Consider the following 17,400-nt stretch of genomic DNA (forward strand, 5'->3'; position numbering starts at 1 on the left):
ACTTCTATCTGCCTTCTAGAAGCCTCACCACTCCCATTCTCCAAGGGGTGGAAGCACGGCTTTCATAACTGTGCTTCATTGCTCAGGTTCCTAATACAGATCCCCATAGCCTAAAACACCAAGTGTAAAATTAGCTGCCTTGCTCTCACTGTTTTTATTATCTGACCATAACCTACTGAGTTAACTATTCTCACCACTCACACAATGATGCCAGGCAGTGTCTCAATGGCCCCCCTGTACTCCATGCTCACCTCGCTCCCATCATTGTACCAACAGCCTCCTCTTCCTCTGTGGTATACTTCCTTTCCCCATCTACCCTACAGGAACCAGCCCAGACCCCACATCCCCTGAGGATCTACTCCTGATGACTCCAGCTCACCATCTCTTCCCCATTAAATGAACTTTTACTTCCTTTTTGTACACATAATACTTTAATATGTATTTCTATTCTCTAATCATACAACCCCATCTGGCACTTTAATCAACATTGGAAGTTCATTGTTCACACCAGCACAGTTTGCATATAAATGCCTAACGAGAAGGATCCACATCTTACACCATCTTTTAAGCACAGCACTTAGGACAGAGTAGGTACTCAATAAATGCATCTTGATTGGAAGACAAATGTCTTCAAAATCTAGGTCATATACACACCCATAACCACTTACTCATATTAATTCTACTTTCTGGGATGTGTCTATGACACTAAATATTCAGGTTTTTAGAAAAGGTTTTAAATATTTATAGATATTGCATTGAATTATATATATATATATATTGTTTCATGCAAATTACACAGAAGAAATTACAGATGTAAGAAACTATCCAGACCAAACACACCAGAGAATATATCCCTTGAGAAAAGGACTTTGGGGTTTGAATTATCAAGACCAGCTGTCTCCACTGATGCCACTCAATTTTTAACTTGGATGATTTGATGACAGTCAGAACATTGTTTAAAAATAAAAGTGCTAAGGAAAAATGAAAATTTCACTACAATTTTATTTTTCCATGTTACTTATTTTTATGTGTTCATATATAAACATCAAATTATGTTTTGATATTTACATCAAATACTGCATAAATGATTGAGATGTGTTAAATGCCATAGGCTCATAAGCACTTCTGTAATGCTCCAGTCTATTTTCATTTTCTTTTATGTATGTATCGACATTTCTGCATGGGATATATGTTTGCTTCCATATATTGTATTTTGTATGTGTATATACACAATGATATCACATATTGTCAAGATGCAAGCTATCTGGCAAGTATATAAATATTTCTCTAAGCCAAAACTAGTGTTTATACTCTTTTTGTCCTAACAGTTATCAGACAATTTAAAAATTAAAAAACATCACTGTGTGAAATGGCTACATAATGGAGACCCCAAAGTGTTTCATATATGTTAATAATCAGGATATCTCCCCGTGAAGGTCTTATCAGAGCATATGCTCAATATTTAAATATTGCCTCCCTTCCTATCTCAGGCTCTGACATTTAAAAATGTTTATGTGGTTTTTTTCCCCTTCCGTGTTCACACCAAGAAGACTATAACAGATTCTGCTGCAATATCAGAATCAGATTCAAATTTTCCATTCAAAGGAAACTAAACTATATTGAGATCTGAACACTATAAAACAGCAGAGTATTTCACACAGTTAAATTTAGGGTATAATTCGGTTGATATCCTGAAGGTGGATTACAGATTCAAAGTGCAGGGAATGTATGTGTCTATGTGTATTCGTCTCTTCTCCAGATTGGGAACCTCTCTAAGAGATGATGGTGTTGGTGATGAGGATGGGTTAAAAAAAATCCCAATTTATTTAAAAAACCCATACTTTATCCTAATGAAATCTACAGCTTGTTCTGTTGAGAAAGTGTGAGAGAGAGAGAAGGCATTGCTTCTCCATCAATGTATTTTCATGGATATTTAAGAGAAATACTGATGGATATACAATCCAACGTAGAACATTAAGCAATTTTCTCAATAGTTAAGGCAGAAGTACTGCTTATTATTTTAAACCTGATTTACTGAGAGTATGTCTAAACTGGCTCAACATTTCACTTGAAGTTATGAACAAAGCCATCTATCAGCTCCACTGAAAGGCAAGTATACAGCAGTCAAATTCTCAGCCAAGACAACAGGCCCACCCTCCACTCCACTTTGTCCGTGGCCCATGAACAATCCAGACCCAACCTTAAGCATTTTGTTTTTACCTGAACTAGAACCAGGAGAATATGTTATTTCATGTATTCATCCAACAAATAATTTTTGAGTACCTACTTCCACAGTTCATAGAATCTATATCACCACTGATTGTTAAGATGCTATTCTTTTATACCAGCAGGGAAAAACATTGCCAATTTTTAAAAAATGACAGGTCATCAATTATACCACGAAATCCCATTTCTGAGATGTAGACATGTTGGGGGGTGCATCATAAAATACGGGGTGGGCAGGCACGGTTGTCAAGGGTACAGTGAGTAAAGACGAAGGTCTTGTCTCGCAGAGTTCTGAGCCAGGGGAGCCTTGTCTGGAATTAAAGGAGGGCATCTCAACTTCTGGTTGAATATGGCTAGGGAGGAGAAGCTAAGAAGAGAGCTCTCCAGGAAAGTCCAATGCCTCAAACCAGAAGAGCAGAGAGTGTGCAAAAAACATGGCCACAAAAGGCATTCCAAGCCAAATGCAGTGGGAAAATACATTAAAGACCTTATCTGCAGCTTCACCATGGTCTTTTTCTTCTCTCTTAAAATTCCCTCTCACCAGTCCCCCATCACCTCCACATCCCCATCTCCAATGTTTTGCCTCCTTTATTACTCATGTATGTCATTCTTCTCAAGTCCAGATATTTTTTATTCCTTTTCCTTTTTCTCCCAAGAGACTTTCGTTAGCTTGTTCTAGCCACAAACCAAGCATATGACTAAATATGATTAATATTATTTCCGGCTGGTTTCTTGGGCACCTTTATATTGATAATTAATATCCTGTCTGGTTTTCTGGTTTTGTTTGATATATGATCTAGAGTTTCTATCAAGCCATCAGAGGTGAATTCTCTTTGGTACTTTAGGTAATAGTTCAGTCTTAGCAATTAAAACAATGAAGGAAAATGTCACTGACACTTATCTCCAGTATGCTAACTTGATGGCCAGAGGTCTTGAAGGCAAGATCAGTTTAAACCTGGTTTACCAGGTTCATCCCAAAGAATACAACTCCACCAAATCAAAAGAGGCCAAGTTTTTTTGAAATGGCTTTACTGATCATAAAAAAATAAAAATCTTCAAAAGAAGATTTAACATTTATCAAATACCATCTATTGCTGTCAGATTTTAAAAAAACCCACTCAAAAGCTTATTACACACTGAAAGTTATATTTTCTACAGACTACCAAATTTAAAAATATATACTTTGGTTCCTTTCCCTACAATTTAGTACTCACTGGAAATTCTCAAACACTGACATGCCTTTCTGAATAAACTCCCCTTCCTAACATTCCCACAGATGTTCCTTCTGGATTCAGAATTCTACCAAAGAACCGTTACCATAAAGAAGCCAGAAAGAGTGATTCTGGATTGATTGCTTAATTCATCCCACAAACATAGATTGGACCCTTTCTCTCACCCACGGATGGAAGAGTATATCAGACCTGGTCCCTACCTTGAGAAGCTGGCAGTATTTTGGCCTGAGCACAGGTCACAGAGATGTGAATCAAATCAGGCTCTGCAATCTGTCACTACATCTCCTCCCATCTCCCAGAGCAAGGAATGTAACATCTCCAATTCGTAATTCCCCCCTCCATGAAATGATAATAACAATGTGTGTGCCATGCTGTGCTAAGTGAATTTATTCATGTCCGACTCTTTGAGACCCTGTGGACTGTATCCCTCCAGGCTCCTCTGTCCATGGGATTCTTCAGGCAAGAATCCTGGAGTAGGTTGCTGTGCGCTTCTCCAGGGGATCTTCCTGACACAGGGATCAAACCTGTGTCTCTCTTACATCTCCTGCATTGATTGGCAGGTGAGTTATTTACCACTAGCACCATCTGGGAAGCCCTGATAATAACAATACATACTAGCAAAGGTATAGAGCATACAGGGTCTCAAAAAGGGTCTGTAAAGACCAAGCACAGTGGCACACTGGAGGCACCCCACAAAGGATGGTTTCTTGTCTCTTTCCCTTAACAAGCTTATCAGAGGCACATTCATTTGCTATTGCAGATACTTCCATGTGTAAATTATATTTTCCTTTGCTTTGCATTTATTTTCTTAATAGTTGCCTATTTCTAAGATTAACAATTGTACTATTAAATGGGAAGGCAAGATGAAGGGGTCTTGGACCCCATAGAATCTTCTTTGATAGTTTTTTTAAAGCTTAGCTCTAAGAATTATCTGCATGATATACCTTGTTCCTTTTCATTGTTCACAAGGAAATTTCATGGCTTTGGCTTGCAAATATTCATACTCAAGACTTTCAGATAATCAATTGCTAGAAAATTCAGTCAGTGGTATTCTATGATGTGCTAGTAAGTAGACAACCTTGAAAGAAATAATCTTAGTTACAACAACCTCAATGGAATGCCAAGTGTTTGCCAAATACTGTTCTAAGCATCTTGCGGGTATTCATTCATTCAGACCTCACACCAACCCTACCAGACAGATATGATTGTTCTCCCTATTTCACAGACAAGGACATGGACAGAGAGATATGTTCAGTGACTTGCCCAAGGTCACATAGCCAGTGGGGGAAGTGAAGGAGCTTCCTGAATTTAAACCAAATAGTCCGGTTCAAGAGTCCAAGCTCTTCAACCTAACACCATACTATTTTGGGGAGGTTTTAAATCCTTCTTTGAAAATTACCCTAACATTACAGTACCTTACAAATCAGAAACATTTGCTGTGCAGCCAGTAGGGATCTGTAGTGTTCTTGACATAAATATAGGCAAGTGAGTGGATGTTCAAGAGTTTCTCTGAAGTTTTGTCTTAAATTAAAATATTTAATTTTAAATATTTTATGGGCTTCTACAAACCCAACTGGGAAGAGACTCTAGTAGAGAAGAAAGGCGGGTGCTTCCAGCATCTGCCTTAAGATTTTGCTTAAATTAATGCTACTTTCTAGATCCTTTCTGTTAATAATAAAACTAAGGCTTATTGAACTTTTACTCAGTATATGTCAGGCATAGTAAGTGCTTCATATACATGATCTCACTTATTCCTGAAAACAAACCGATGAGGCAGTTACTATATTTATCTTCATTGTATTGATAAAAGCACTGAGGCTCAGGGAAACTTGACCAGCTTGCACAGCTGGTATGTCTGCAGAGCAGGGCTGGGACACCCACTCTTACCTGAAAAACACACGGTCCTCCGTGTCTCTCTCAAGAACCACTGTGATGTACTGTTCATGTAGGTCAACATGAACACCAAACCATATGCCTCTTATCTTTTTTGTGCAATGGCCCCAAACTGGTAAAGGCAAAGATCTCCATGCCTTGGAAAAGGGAGCTTACAGGGGACCAGGGGTCTCCAATTAAATCTCATCCTAAGAAAAGTACCTACACCAGAGCAGAAGCAGGGGAACTCCAGCCTTCCTGCAGCTTCTGTCCCAAAGAAAGAAACTAAAAAGAGACAGTTAAAGTATGATTTGCCTGGGTGGTAAGTGAGGGAGACAGTCTTTGTGGGAGAGGGTCTTTGTACAGGAGAAGAAAAGGCTCTGAATCACAAGACCATGGCAGTCATGGGAGCCAAAGGGCTAAAAACAGAAAGAGAGAAGCAGCAGGGCCAGCTGGAAAGAGGGTGAAACAACAGCACAGATGGAAACAGGAATGTGAGGGGAAATAGGACAGCTCAGGCAGAATCCACTCTTCTGCCTGTGTTAATGTCTGGATGGTCTAGATGGAGAATGTATTGGGGCCACCTCTAGCAGAACTACTCCTTGCTTAGTCTAAGATTGGTCCTCTCCTCTCTAAAAAGTTTTAGTATTCTAAAAACATTAGTTCAGAGAACCCTTCAGAGAACACCAGAATAGCTCTAGACTACAGGGGTCAGGAGCAGGGGTGGTGAGGGAGGGGAAAAAAAAAAGGTTGAATAGGCCAACTCTCTCTAGACAGCAACCAATCCCTGGGGATTTCTGGGTCATTTTACACCTTTGGGGTTTTTACAATGACTATTTCAGGAAACGGGTACACAGCATACTACATACGCATAGGTCATATGATATTTTATTTGATGTTATGGGAGTCCAAGTGTGTTACCATGAATTTTAATTCTCAATGCCTGGGCTGCTCAGCTGTAACATCAAAAAAACAGTGTGTCAAATCAAGTTGAACCAGGGCATGTATCTGGCTTTCTGCTAGACTAGCAGCATTAAGGGAGGTCTTCGGCCAATTATACCTATTTTGAAAAGCCTATCAAGTTTCACGTGAAATGTGGCTATTTCTATCATCCTTTTGAAGGTTCTCATTGAGATTCCATAATCTAGCTAGAAAGTCCTAGCAATAGCTAATATCTGACAGCAATCCAGAATTCCCCCTCACTGCTGTGATGAAGTCAACATGTACTGGTAAGATGGGCTGGGTTGCAAAGAGATCTTAATTTTTTTGCTTGTAGAAATGTATTTCTTACATTTAATTTTAAATTTTAATCATAAATTTTGTCCTATTTTCTTGCCCATGTAAGCTTCAGTTCAGTTCAGTTCAGTCGCTCAGTCATGTCTGACTCTTTGTGACCCCATGAATCACAGCACACCAGGCCTCCCTGTCCATCACCAACTCCCAGAGTTCACTCAAACTCATGTCCATCGAGTCGGTGATGCCATCCAGCCATCTCATCCTCTGTCGTCCCCTTCTCCTGCCCCCAATCCCTCCTAGCATCAGGGTCTTTTCCAATGAGTCAACTCTTCGCATGAGGTAAGCTTAAAGAGATCTTATTTTTAAATAAATACATTTAAAACCAGGGGTGTATGAGAACTATTCTATATTGAATGGATAAACAACAAGGTCCTCCTGTGTAGTAAAGAGAATTACATTCAATATCCTGTGATAAACCATAATGGAAAATAATATAAAAAAGAATGTATATATACATAAGTGAATCACTTTGCTGTACAACATAAACTAATACAATATTGTAAATCAACTATACATCAATTTTTAAAAAGAAAGATAAATAAAACAATAAAACCAGGGGTCTAACAGTAAAGAAAATAAAGTCATCACTAGCACTGTGGCATGTCTTTCACCTTAAGGGTTTTTAACACTCCATCTGACCATCCAAGCCTCACAGAGTTGTGCTGAGCAGGGAGGAAGAGCGCACTGCATAACCAAGAGTCATTTGTTTCATGTATTCCTAATCCCAAAGCTCCAATTCCCAATTTAATCAGTCTCAATGGATTCTTTCTAGCCAGATAAGCGGTGTGGCTAATCTTTACCAAAAAAAAAAATGTTAAACCAAACAAAAAAGCATATGTTTCACAATACTTCAGCAGAATAAAAGGGTGGAGTGGGTAGAGGGTAAAGGGGTAGATGAAGCAAGATTAATAGTTGATAACTGTTAGTACATGGACATTTGTTTTATGACTCTCTACTTTTGTATGTTAGGAATTTTCCATAATAATTTTTTAATCCACAGAAGTACTAGGGATTTCCAAAAGTAAAATTACTAAAGTCTAGACTTGATAGGATGGTGTCAGTTATTTGTGTGTGCTTATTCACTCAGTCATGTCTGACTCTTTGCGACCCCATGGACTGTAGCTTGGCAGGCTCTGTCCATGGAATTCTCCAGGCAAGAATACTGGAGTGGGTTTCATTTCCTTCTCCAGGGAATCATCCTGACTCAGGGATCAAACTCCTGTCTCCTGTGTCTCCTGCATAGCAGGCGGATTCTTTACCCACTGAGCCTTTAACCCAAATATAAGACAGTTATTTGCTGCTGCTAAGTTGCTTCAGTCGTGTCCAACTCTGTGCGACCCCAGAGACGGAAGCCCACCAGGCTCCCCGTCCCTGGGATTCTCCAGGCAAGAATACTGGAGTGGGTTGCCATTTCCTTCTCCAATGCATGAAAGTGAAAAGTGAAAGTGAAGTCACTCAGTCGTGTCTGACTCTTAGCGACCCCATTTCCTCTGCAAATGGACCAGCCTGCCAGCTCACTCTGTATCCTTCAGCTTCCTTCACTTCAGTCAACTTAATTGCCAACTGAGATGTGAGTTACTCGATCTGAACTTTCTCACCTCCTTGCCTTTGCACATGTTATTTCCCTCTGCTGGGAATGACCCTTATACCCCAGCTCCAACTACAAAAAAATCCAACCCTGGAAGGCCTATATCAAAAGTATCCTTGGTTAAGTCTCTAATTACATGTGGAAATAATCTCTTCCTCCTTTGTACTCCAGAACTTTGTTGGTGCTCTCTTGGGCCACAGCTCATTGTGTAACAATAATAATCATGAAATAAAGAAGGAGCATGACCACAGCAGCCAATATGTACTGAAAGTTACTGTGTACCAGGCACGTTAAATGTGTCATCACTTTCAATCCTGACAGTACCCTTTGAGGCTATTACCTTTTAGTATCACATTTTACAGATGAAGATCCGAAATGCAGAGGTCCATGAGGCACAATGGTGATCCAATATGATATGATGTCAGATGTGTCACCATAAATGTTAAGCCTTTGTGCCCATGATCCTTCACTATACCATCAGAGCAATATGGTATAAATCAGACAAAATTCTAACTTCCAGGAAGACTGGAGAGCCCATGTTCCTGATGACTACAATACTGACTATCCTTGTTCTTCCTACTGAATTTAAGCTCCTTCAGGGAAGGGACTGTCTTTCTCTATTTCTGTCCCTTACAAACACTGTCTAGCATAATGCCTTATACATAGATGCTCAGTAATGTCTTCTTAACTGAACTCTGAATTAATACAGAGCAGTTCTGCTTAGAGGTAAGATCCAACTCTTATAATCCACCTCTCTGCCTCACAAGGAAATCAGATGGACAAAGCAGCCCACAGAACTGCCCAGCATCTCTCCTCTCCACCAGCTTTATATACAAGGCCACAAAACTAAAATAGTTTTCACCTTCCTTCTCCTTACACTGGCATTGTAAATGACCAGAAAGAATTATTTCCTGATGCTATTTCTATTTAGCCTCCCAACTAAGGGGCTTCCCACGTGGCTCAGTGGTAAACAATCTGCCTGCCAATGCAGGAGACGCAACAGATGCAGGTTTGATCCCTGGGTTGGGAGGATCCCCTGGAGGAGGAAATGGCAATCCCCTCCAGTATTCTTGCCTGGAAAATCCCATGGACAGAGGAGCCTGGTGGGTTACAGTCCATGGGATCTCAAAGAGTCAGATATGACTTAGAGACCGAGCAGACACCCGTGCACACACGTATGCACTCCCAACTAAGGGCATCTCCCCCTTTCCTCTGCAAAACTGCCACCCTCAACAGCCTAAGGAAAAGCCAAAAGGAATCAGACTGTCCAGGTAATGATCCGTAATCTGGAGCTAAAGAAGATAGGCTGCTTTCCCCTTCCCCTTTCAGACTTCCTAAACCTAGTTTCTTTCCAACCAAATTACACCACACTGGTTTCTGCACATCTTTGACTATATTTTGACCTTATTCCTGAATACACTGACGCTCTCTGTATTCTCTGAACTGCTCCGAAGAACACTTGGGCTCAGTTCTTACCTAAGGTGCTGCTAGGTCTTACCAAGGTGGCTTTCATGAACTGAGTGAGTACTGACTAACAAGAAGGTATAAGCTCCTGGTATGATCGAGGCCTTCCTCCCATTCCGGCTCTTAATCCAACTCCAACCATCAGTATGAGCATTTTAATAGGGGAAATAAGAAGGACTTCCAGTCCCAAAAGAATGAAGCAATAATGGTAAAGGGATCAGCAACAGAGTTGTAATTTAGGACAAGTGTTGGTCACCAAAGCTGGCTCTAAATGCTGCCTCCTCTGGGCTCTCATAAGCTATGTTGCTGTATTGTTTTTGATTTTTAAAGATTTTTTTTTGGACCATTTTAAAAGTCTTTATTGAATTTGTTACAATACTGCTTCTGTTTTACGTTTCAGTTTTTCTGCCACAGGGGTCTTAGCTCCCTGACCAGGGATCGAACCTGCACCCTTGCATTCGAAGGCAAAATCTTAACCACTGGACCACAAGGGAAGTCCCCCGTGTTGTTATATTGTTCAGGGAAGGGATATGAATTCCCCACATTGTCTTTTACTGTAAGTTATTTGCTTTGGTCATAAGCTTAGACAGACCAGCAAAATACCCTGAGGAGTGTGTGTGTGTGTACACATCTATTTATGAAGTGGTAGATGGGGCCACAGTGAATTGTGATATATCAAATAATATGCACATTTTATCTTATCTCACTCATCTTGACAGCCTTGCATTTTCAAAACTAATAAGAAAACATAAGGAAACTGCTGCACAATCACCAAGCAAGGAATCTTGGCCACCAAGCTAAACATCTAGTCATTTGTGTTGCACGTTAGGTGTGAAGGCACACATCATAGTTTGAGGTTTAAATGGGCAAATCAGTACCTACAGGAAATCGACAGTTGCGTGGCAAATTTTTCTTTCAGCCAATGCTTTCTTTGTCAGTGCCTTCTGATTACACATACTTGTGCATTCTAGGCATCGCTTCTACTTTGCTTTTGTTTAGGTTACTTAATATTCCTCCTCTTCCAACAAGCAGAGACTGGGGATATGGGAAGGAGGGCAGAGATCATCAACGGTCAGTAACAGAGTCAGAGGCTATGTCCTGTCTCCCTGGCCAGGACACTTTCTGTCAGGAGCTGTGGGCCAGAGGGTTAACCTTCCAGCCATGTGTCCCTGATCACCTGGGAACCCAGAATAATCCATTCCCTTGATGCTTTCTCCCAAGAGCCATCATCATCCCTCAAAGAGCTCCCCCACTTTCTAAACCCACGCCTGTTATAGTGAACTGCACAGGAGGGCAGACTCACCCTCAAGCTAAGAAAAGCCCTCTGGAGCAGGGCTTGCAATCTTCTTTTACAGTCTTTTAAATTTGCCCTAAGCTGCACTGAGAAAACTCCAAGGACTTCCTCTCTTATGAAGGAACAAATCTCTTTCACAGAGAAGCATAACTTCTCAGAGATTCATAACCAGCCAAACACCATCGCTTCTCTTGCAGCTGAAAAAAATTACGTTTCTCCTTGGAGAAATAAGCTCACTTGTTTTTTCACTCTATTAATTTTTTTCTCTTATCACAAGAAATTATGGTGACCAAAATAAAGTATTTCTAATAGCTACTAGAAGGACAAAGATTGCACTGATTTCTCGAAACTACTGGCAATACAATACTCTATTTAAGCACATCAATGACTAAACATATATTTTCTCTAAAGATAGCTGGAAAAGATGTTCACATGTATGTTTTACTTTCTCCAGTATAAACTGACCACAATCTGGACTCAAGCACATTTGTTTTTCCAGTAAATAGGAAAAAAGTAAAATATGGCATATTACTATAAACAGTATCTCTAAAAAGAAGCAAGCTATCCCCCAAAGCATTTTAATACCAAAACACAGAATAAATGGCCCCTATGGTCTTCTGCTAGAAAACCAGAGTTACAGAGTGAAACACTAAAATGGAAATAAGTGAAAAGGGTTTCCCCGAAATAGGTAACACTAGCAACCCTGGAAGTTTAAGAGCCCTGGGATAAAATACGAGGTGAGTTAAAATTTCAGGAAAAAATTTCATTTATAAGCAGTAAATTTGCCTGCAGATTGATTGGTCAAGGGACGACACACACAGTAAGTGATGCTACCGTAACCATGCAGACTGTGGAGGGGGAAGGAGTTTCTTACTGTCAACATCTAGCTACTGTGGCTAGAACGAGTAAGAACTGTATTTTCCTCTCTTCTCCTGCTCTTTGGACATTTTATTTTTAATGAATAGTTGGTATCAGAGCTAAGTCCAAAGACTCTTACATGTGCGATTTCCTAATGTGTTCCGCCAAAAAACTAAACAGAAATGAGACTACCTCAGAATCTTACAAGTGAGCATCCTCATTCTCTTTCAGTGTTTTCATTTAGTTGGAGCAAATGTTTTGCTTTAATGCAATTGAAAAGAAAAGAACATTTAGGGACAACATAGCTAGATTCCTCATAAAGCTTCATTTTCAAAAGCAGTGTTTGAACCTCTAAATAAATGACAATTCATTCTCTGTTTACTTTAGGTAAACAGAAAATGCATTGCGGAGCACTCGTTTTCAAAAGCTAATCAAGAACATTAGGTCCCAACAGATTCATTTAATAGAAATATAATAGGCATTCCTGCTCTCTTTTCATCTTGTCTCACTGTAAATGCTAAAATGAACAGCAAATTAACCCTGCGTTGGAACAGAGTCCCTGTCACAGCTGAGATCCTCTCTCTCACGACTTGGAAACATCCCCGCATCCTGTCGCTGCTTTGACTTCTACATAGGAGAGACGAAAGCGCCTGATTGAGTTTGGCAAGAGAGTGCAGGAATACTTGAATTCTAAAGGGAGTACTGCGTGTCAACTCTGCTATCTTTCCTAGCAGAACAAAATATTACCATGTTGTCGCCTAAAATAGTGTACAATTAGGAAGTAGGAGGAGGGAAGGGGGAGGAATTGTTGTGTTTTTTTTTTTTTCTCTCTCCAAGCTTACATATATCAACTGTCTTTCTCTATATTTTTAACTTTACTAGCCATTCTCCAAATGGCTGCTAATCAACTACTATACAGAACAAACTAATAAAGACAGGGCCATCCAAGCTCTATAATCAGATATAAAAGATGTGCAAACAATTTGAGATCTTATACTTCATATTCAGTGATATCAGAATTAGCAGTAAGAACTCTATACAGAAAAACTATAATACTTCAAAAATTATGTAATAATGAACAAACCCTTTCAAAAACTGTTTTCACTGTGCTAAAGTAACATTCTAGACTTGTTGTAAGTATGTTATTCTTACAAGTAGTTCGCAGTTATTCTTGAAGGCAAGCCTTGGAGTTTCCTTAGCATAGTGCTGCTGGGGAAAATTTTCAGCATGTCCATCTTCATCTCTAGCCTGAAGGGAAATATAATGGCCTATTTAGGGACTTACAAATAATGGAAGAAAAAAAAGCTAAAAGCATAACAGCTCAGATCATTAAACAAACGGGAATCCAGAAATCACAACATCATTAAGAAATTTGTTTAAATACGCAGTACGCCTTTTAGATATCAAAATTTGGGATTTATTTTTCTTCACATAGTTCAGTTTGAACATGCAAATTCATTGTGGTGTAATATTTTAAATGACATGAAACAAAACAAAATCAAATAATTTTGCTGAAAATTACCACCACTTCAGACTTCCAGTGACTTTTTTTTGCACATTTAGGATTATATGACATACATACGTGTTTAAACTTTTTGGCATGCTTAAGCAATCTGTAGATAATGCACTTTAAAAAAATTGTAATAGCAAGGCCATAAGAAAAGCAATTTGCATAGTTATATTTTGCATTGTCATACTATTAGAGATATACTGATTCCCCTCAATTTTTAAATAAAGATCTGAAAGGAGCAATGATCTAGTAAGAACAATGATTCTTAAATCAAATGCAGTAAAAATAAAAAAGATTTAATTAAGAAGCTGCATTAAAAGTTACTGGTTATTTTCATCTACACTGTTAATTAAGAAAGCTGAAGTTTAAATGGAGACATTAACAGAACCCATTAGCAATACCCCTTGCATACAGTCTTCCCTTTCTAATCTCCATCAGTTTCTGGTTTGGAGTTGGAGAGAAGAAAACGGGTAGGTGAAAGGAGGCGTGTCCGCAGCGCACTCATTAAACCATCCATTTGGGTGACACTTGCACTCCGCTCTGCTCTCCTCTTATCGCAGCCCTAACTGCTCTCTCTTTCCTGGCCCTTCTGAAATTCACAGCTGAGCTGTCTCCCTCACATATGGCTTGCATATAATTATGCATATTCCATTTTGCACTGCATTAAAATGATGAGCTCCTGGCTCCCTGCCAGCTGATTTTAAAAAGCCCAAGTGAAGTAGGAAAAAGGAGAGAAACACAGGGAGAGCCGCACAGGAAGCAGCAGGTAGTTCTGTCTGCTGTCTCTTTAGATAAAATGTATGTCTGGCACCGGGGGAACAGCTGAGAACTACCTGTTGTGATGTATGGATTGAGGGGGAGAAAACAATGAGCATACGTCGGCACAGAGCGGTGGCAGCGCCGAGTAGTGTTTCTCTGTTAATGGCGTGAAAGCTGCCCCTGACAAGCACCACTCAGAGCTCTCAGCTAGACTAGGGATTGTCATTTTAGAAAGGGATCCCTATTCTATACATGTTAGAAGGGGCAGCTTGTCTTTAATAAAGGCTTCTGCTATTTATTGCAGGGAAGGAACTGATGGAATTTGCAAGTGGACTGTCATGGTAGGAATACTGGGATTACAATAAGTATTTTTGAGATTTACAAACATCTCTGGGATTTTGTACCCTTTACCTGTACCTTCCCTCCCAACCCACCACCAAATCAGAGTAAAATGAAAATGTAGTTGCAGGATTGGACTATGTGTAACAAAGAAAAAAGTGTAAGCATGCTCATGCCCAGTGGCTATCAAGGCACTGGAACCAATGATATTTCTTCTCCCAGCATCAGTCCTACTTTGCAGCTCCATCAGAGAGTAAGCCAATAGAGCCTTAAATGGGGCCCATTTAAGCAGAGTGTATACATAAAAGGCAGCAGTATAAAAAGCAATAAGATGCCAATGGGTAGCAAACACGTCAGATTCTTCTTAAGTGAATTTTAAGGCACTCTGTAGAGCTACAGGTTTCCTGAAGGCAGAAACCACATCTATTTCATCTTTCTTAGCCTGCTACACCCAGCACTTACTTTCAGTCAGTGCTTAAACATTTCAGTGGTGAAAAAAAACCCATACATGGATAGTAACTAGACCTAAGCACAGCTCTGTAGAAAAATGCCACCTCAAAATATGCTAAACTTGGTGGTAGGTTTATTATATTCCTGATGCACTATGATGCAAATGCTTGGAAACATACATTGCATATAGTTTGCAAGGGCTACTATTTACATATATATGTCTATATTCAATATATATGTATTTTGTGTATAAATATTCATAAGGTGGAATATGTTTATTATGCATGTACTATGTATACACATTCATACACACCAGATGCCTGGGGATATTTTCAACATTAGTGGCAAAAATACATTCATTCCACTTACATGTAAGGTGCTCACAATGCTTTTTCTGTTTTTAAAGGACAAAAAAAAAAAAACCCATTAAGATTTGAATGTGCTTCGTCAAAGGGGCCACAGATTTTATATAAAGCCTCATAAATTATGAGGTTAAATAAAACATCAGGGGAAAAGAAAGGAAAAGGAGGGTTGGAATGATTAGGAATGGAGAGAGAAAGGCAGAAATTTGCTTCTTTACTAAGCCATGCATTTGCCTCTGCGTCACACTCCATGGAGCTTGGAACAGTCTGCCTCTGACAATCAACCTGATTCTTGAGTCTAAGAAATTCCATCCCCCGGCCATTCACTGTGTTTCCACCACACACCGGAGACGGAAAGCACGCAACATACTGGAAGACCCAGCACCATCACCCTCATGTGTGCACACAAGCACTCACACACCTCACAGGGAAGTAATCCCCTTTGAGTTCGCAAGTTTTTTTTAATGTAAAAGTTTAAATTACTTTTCAGCCTAAGTGAAATTAACTGAATCCATCTAAGGCAGTAGTTCTCTGCTCTGGCTACACAGTAGAATCGTCTGCAGTGGTTTTTAACATATTGGTGCCTGACCCCCACAATCCCGCCATGTTTCCAAGATTCTAATTTAATTGGGCCTTGACATGGGTGGTTTTTGTTGTTGTTTTAAGCTGTTAGGTAACAGTAATGCACAGGCAGCCCAAGAAGCACTGATATAAGAAGTTTGCCTGGAGGGGAGAATTGAGAGGAGACCCTGAGTGAATTTGGATGGTCTACAGCCAGGCCCCAGGCCCTCTGGAGTGAACAGCTATGCAACACTAGGAAGATCCAGGATGGGGACCCAGCAGTGGGGCTTACTCTGAAGACTGAAGAGATTACATGGCTAGTTGTGGTGGGTTTGTTGCTAAATTGTGTCTGACTCTATGCTACTCCATGGATTTAGCCTGCCAGGCTCCTCTGTCCATGGGGATGTTCCAGGTAAGAATACTGGAGTGGGTTGCCATTTCCTTCTCCAGGGGATCATCTCCACCCAGGAATCAAACCTGGGTCTCCTGCAGTGCAGGCAGATTCTTTACCAACTGAGCTACCAGGGAAGCCCCACATGGCTAGTTGCTTGTAAGCAAAAAAAAAAAAAAAAAAAATCCATTTATTTTTAGTTTCTAGTATGACAGTCTTGAAGACCTACTATACCTCATCCTCAAAAAGACCTTCCTGAACCTCACTAACCAAATCAAATAGCTCCCATCTGCCTCTCTTAGGCCTGACACAGATGCACCCTTACACTGGCTGCTGTGACTTCTGTCTTCCCCACTAGACTGCGAGTTTCCTAAGGGCTTCTCACCATTGGATCTTTGGCCCCAGTCACTGACTAGAGCCTGGTAAGTGCTCTGTAGGAACAAGCTTCATTGTCATTCCATATCAACTATGGCAACATTAGATAAAACCCACTAGAACTTCCTTACCCTATATGCAGATTCACTTCAGCATGTTTTATAAGCTCTTATGTATCGAAGCCAGTGCCTTCTTCTGTATCAGCCCCATTTTGGGTGGCAGACAATGGCATAGCAAGGTGAGTGGACAGAGGGAGCCCCTGACCCCTGCAGGGAGGCTGTGCAAACACTGGAGTTTCTCGAAATCACTGCTAATGGTAATAACACAAGGCAGATCGACTTTCAGCTGGTTTTATTATTGTTCTTGAATTCTCTACAGACAGTGCCCCCTCTATTTGTCCGTCTCAAGGCAGACCACTGCCATGGGCTCTTAGCAACTACTGGGGCCACAAGACCAATGTTGGTGTCTGAGTTCATTTTAAAGTGACCAGTTCACACAGAAGTAATGTCGACACATCATGATGAACTAAGTCTCTCCGTGTGTCTCATTCTCAACAGCTTTATTCTGACTAATATGCTAGATCTTTATGCCAACTATGGGGAAAAGCAAACGGGAAGCTGTTTATCATGTTTTACTACAAATGTGATTGTAAGACCAAGGATGCATTTTTGATCTATTACTCTCAGAAACCTTCACTTCTTGCCATTAAATAGAAATTAACAAGTTCAACTAAACTGCAAAGGGATTTTCCCATCTTGCTGCCAGTCATGCATCTATTTTCATGCCATGCCTAATATTTGAATAAATAATAGATTATGTGAGA

At 40.1% G+C, this 17,400-nt stretch overlaps 1 protein-coding gene across 2 annotated transcripts in view; it reads right to left on the reverse strand.

Annotated features, from left to right (window-relative positions):
- Window positions 1–17,400, reverse strand: part of SOBP (sine oculis binding protein homolog) — a 164,528-nt gene that overhangs the window by 56,033 nt on the left and 91,095 nt on the right. Inside the window, exon 5 of one of the 2 annotated variants that reach the window (XM_061427667.1) lies at window positions 12,983–13,078. The exons of the other annotated variant lie outside the window; for it this stretch is intronic. Within the exon in view, the coding sequence (XP_061283651.1) occupies window positions 12,983–13,078 (96 nt within the window). The remainder of the gene's footprint in view (window positions 1–12,982; window positions 13,079–17,400) is intronic. 2 annotated transcript variants of the gene reach the window in all.

This window comes from Bos javanicus, chromosome 9, assembly GCF_032452875.1.
Source record: "Bos javanicus breed banteng chromosome 9, ARS-OSU_banteng_1.0, whole genome shotgun sequence".
In the NCBI taxonomy this organism is placed as follows: domain Eukaryota; kingdom Metazoa; phylum Chordata; class Mammalia; order Artiodactyla; family Bovidae; genus Bos; species Bos javanicus.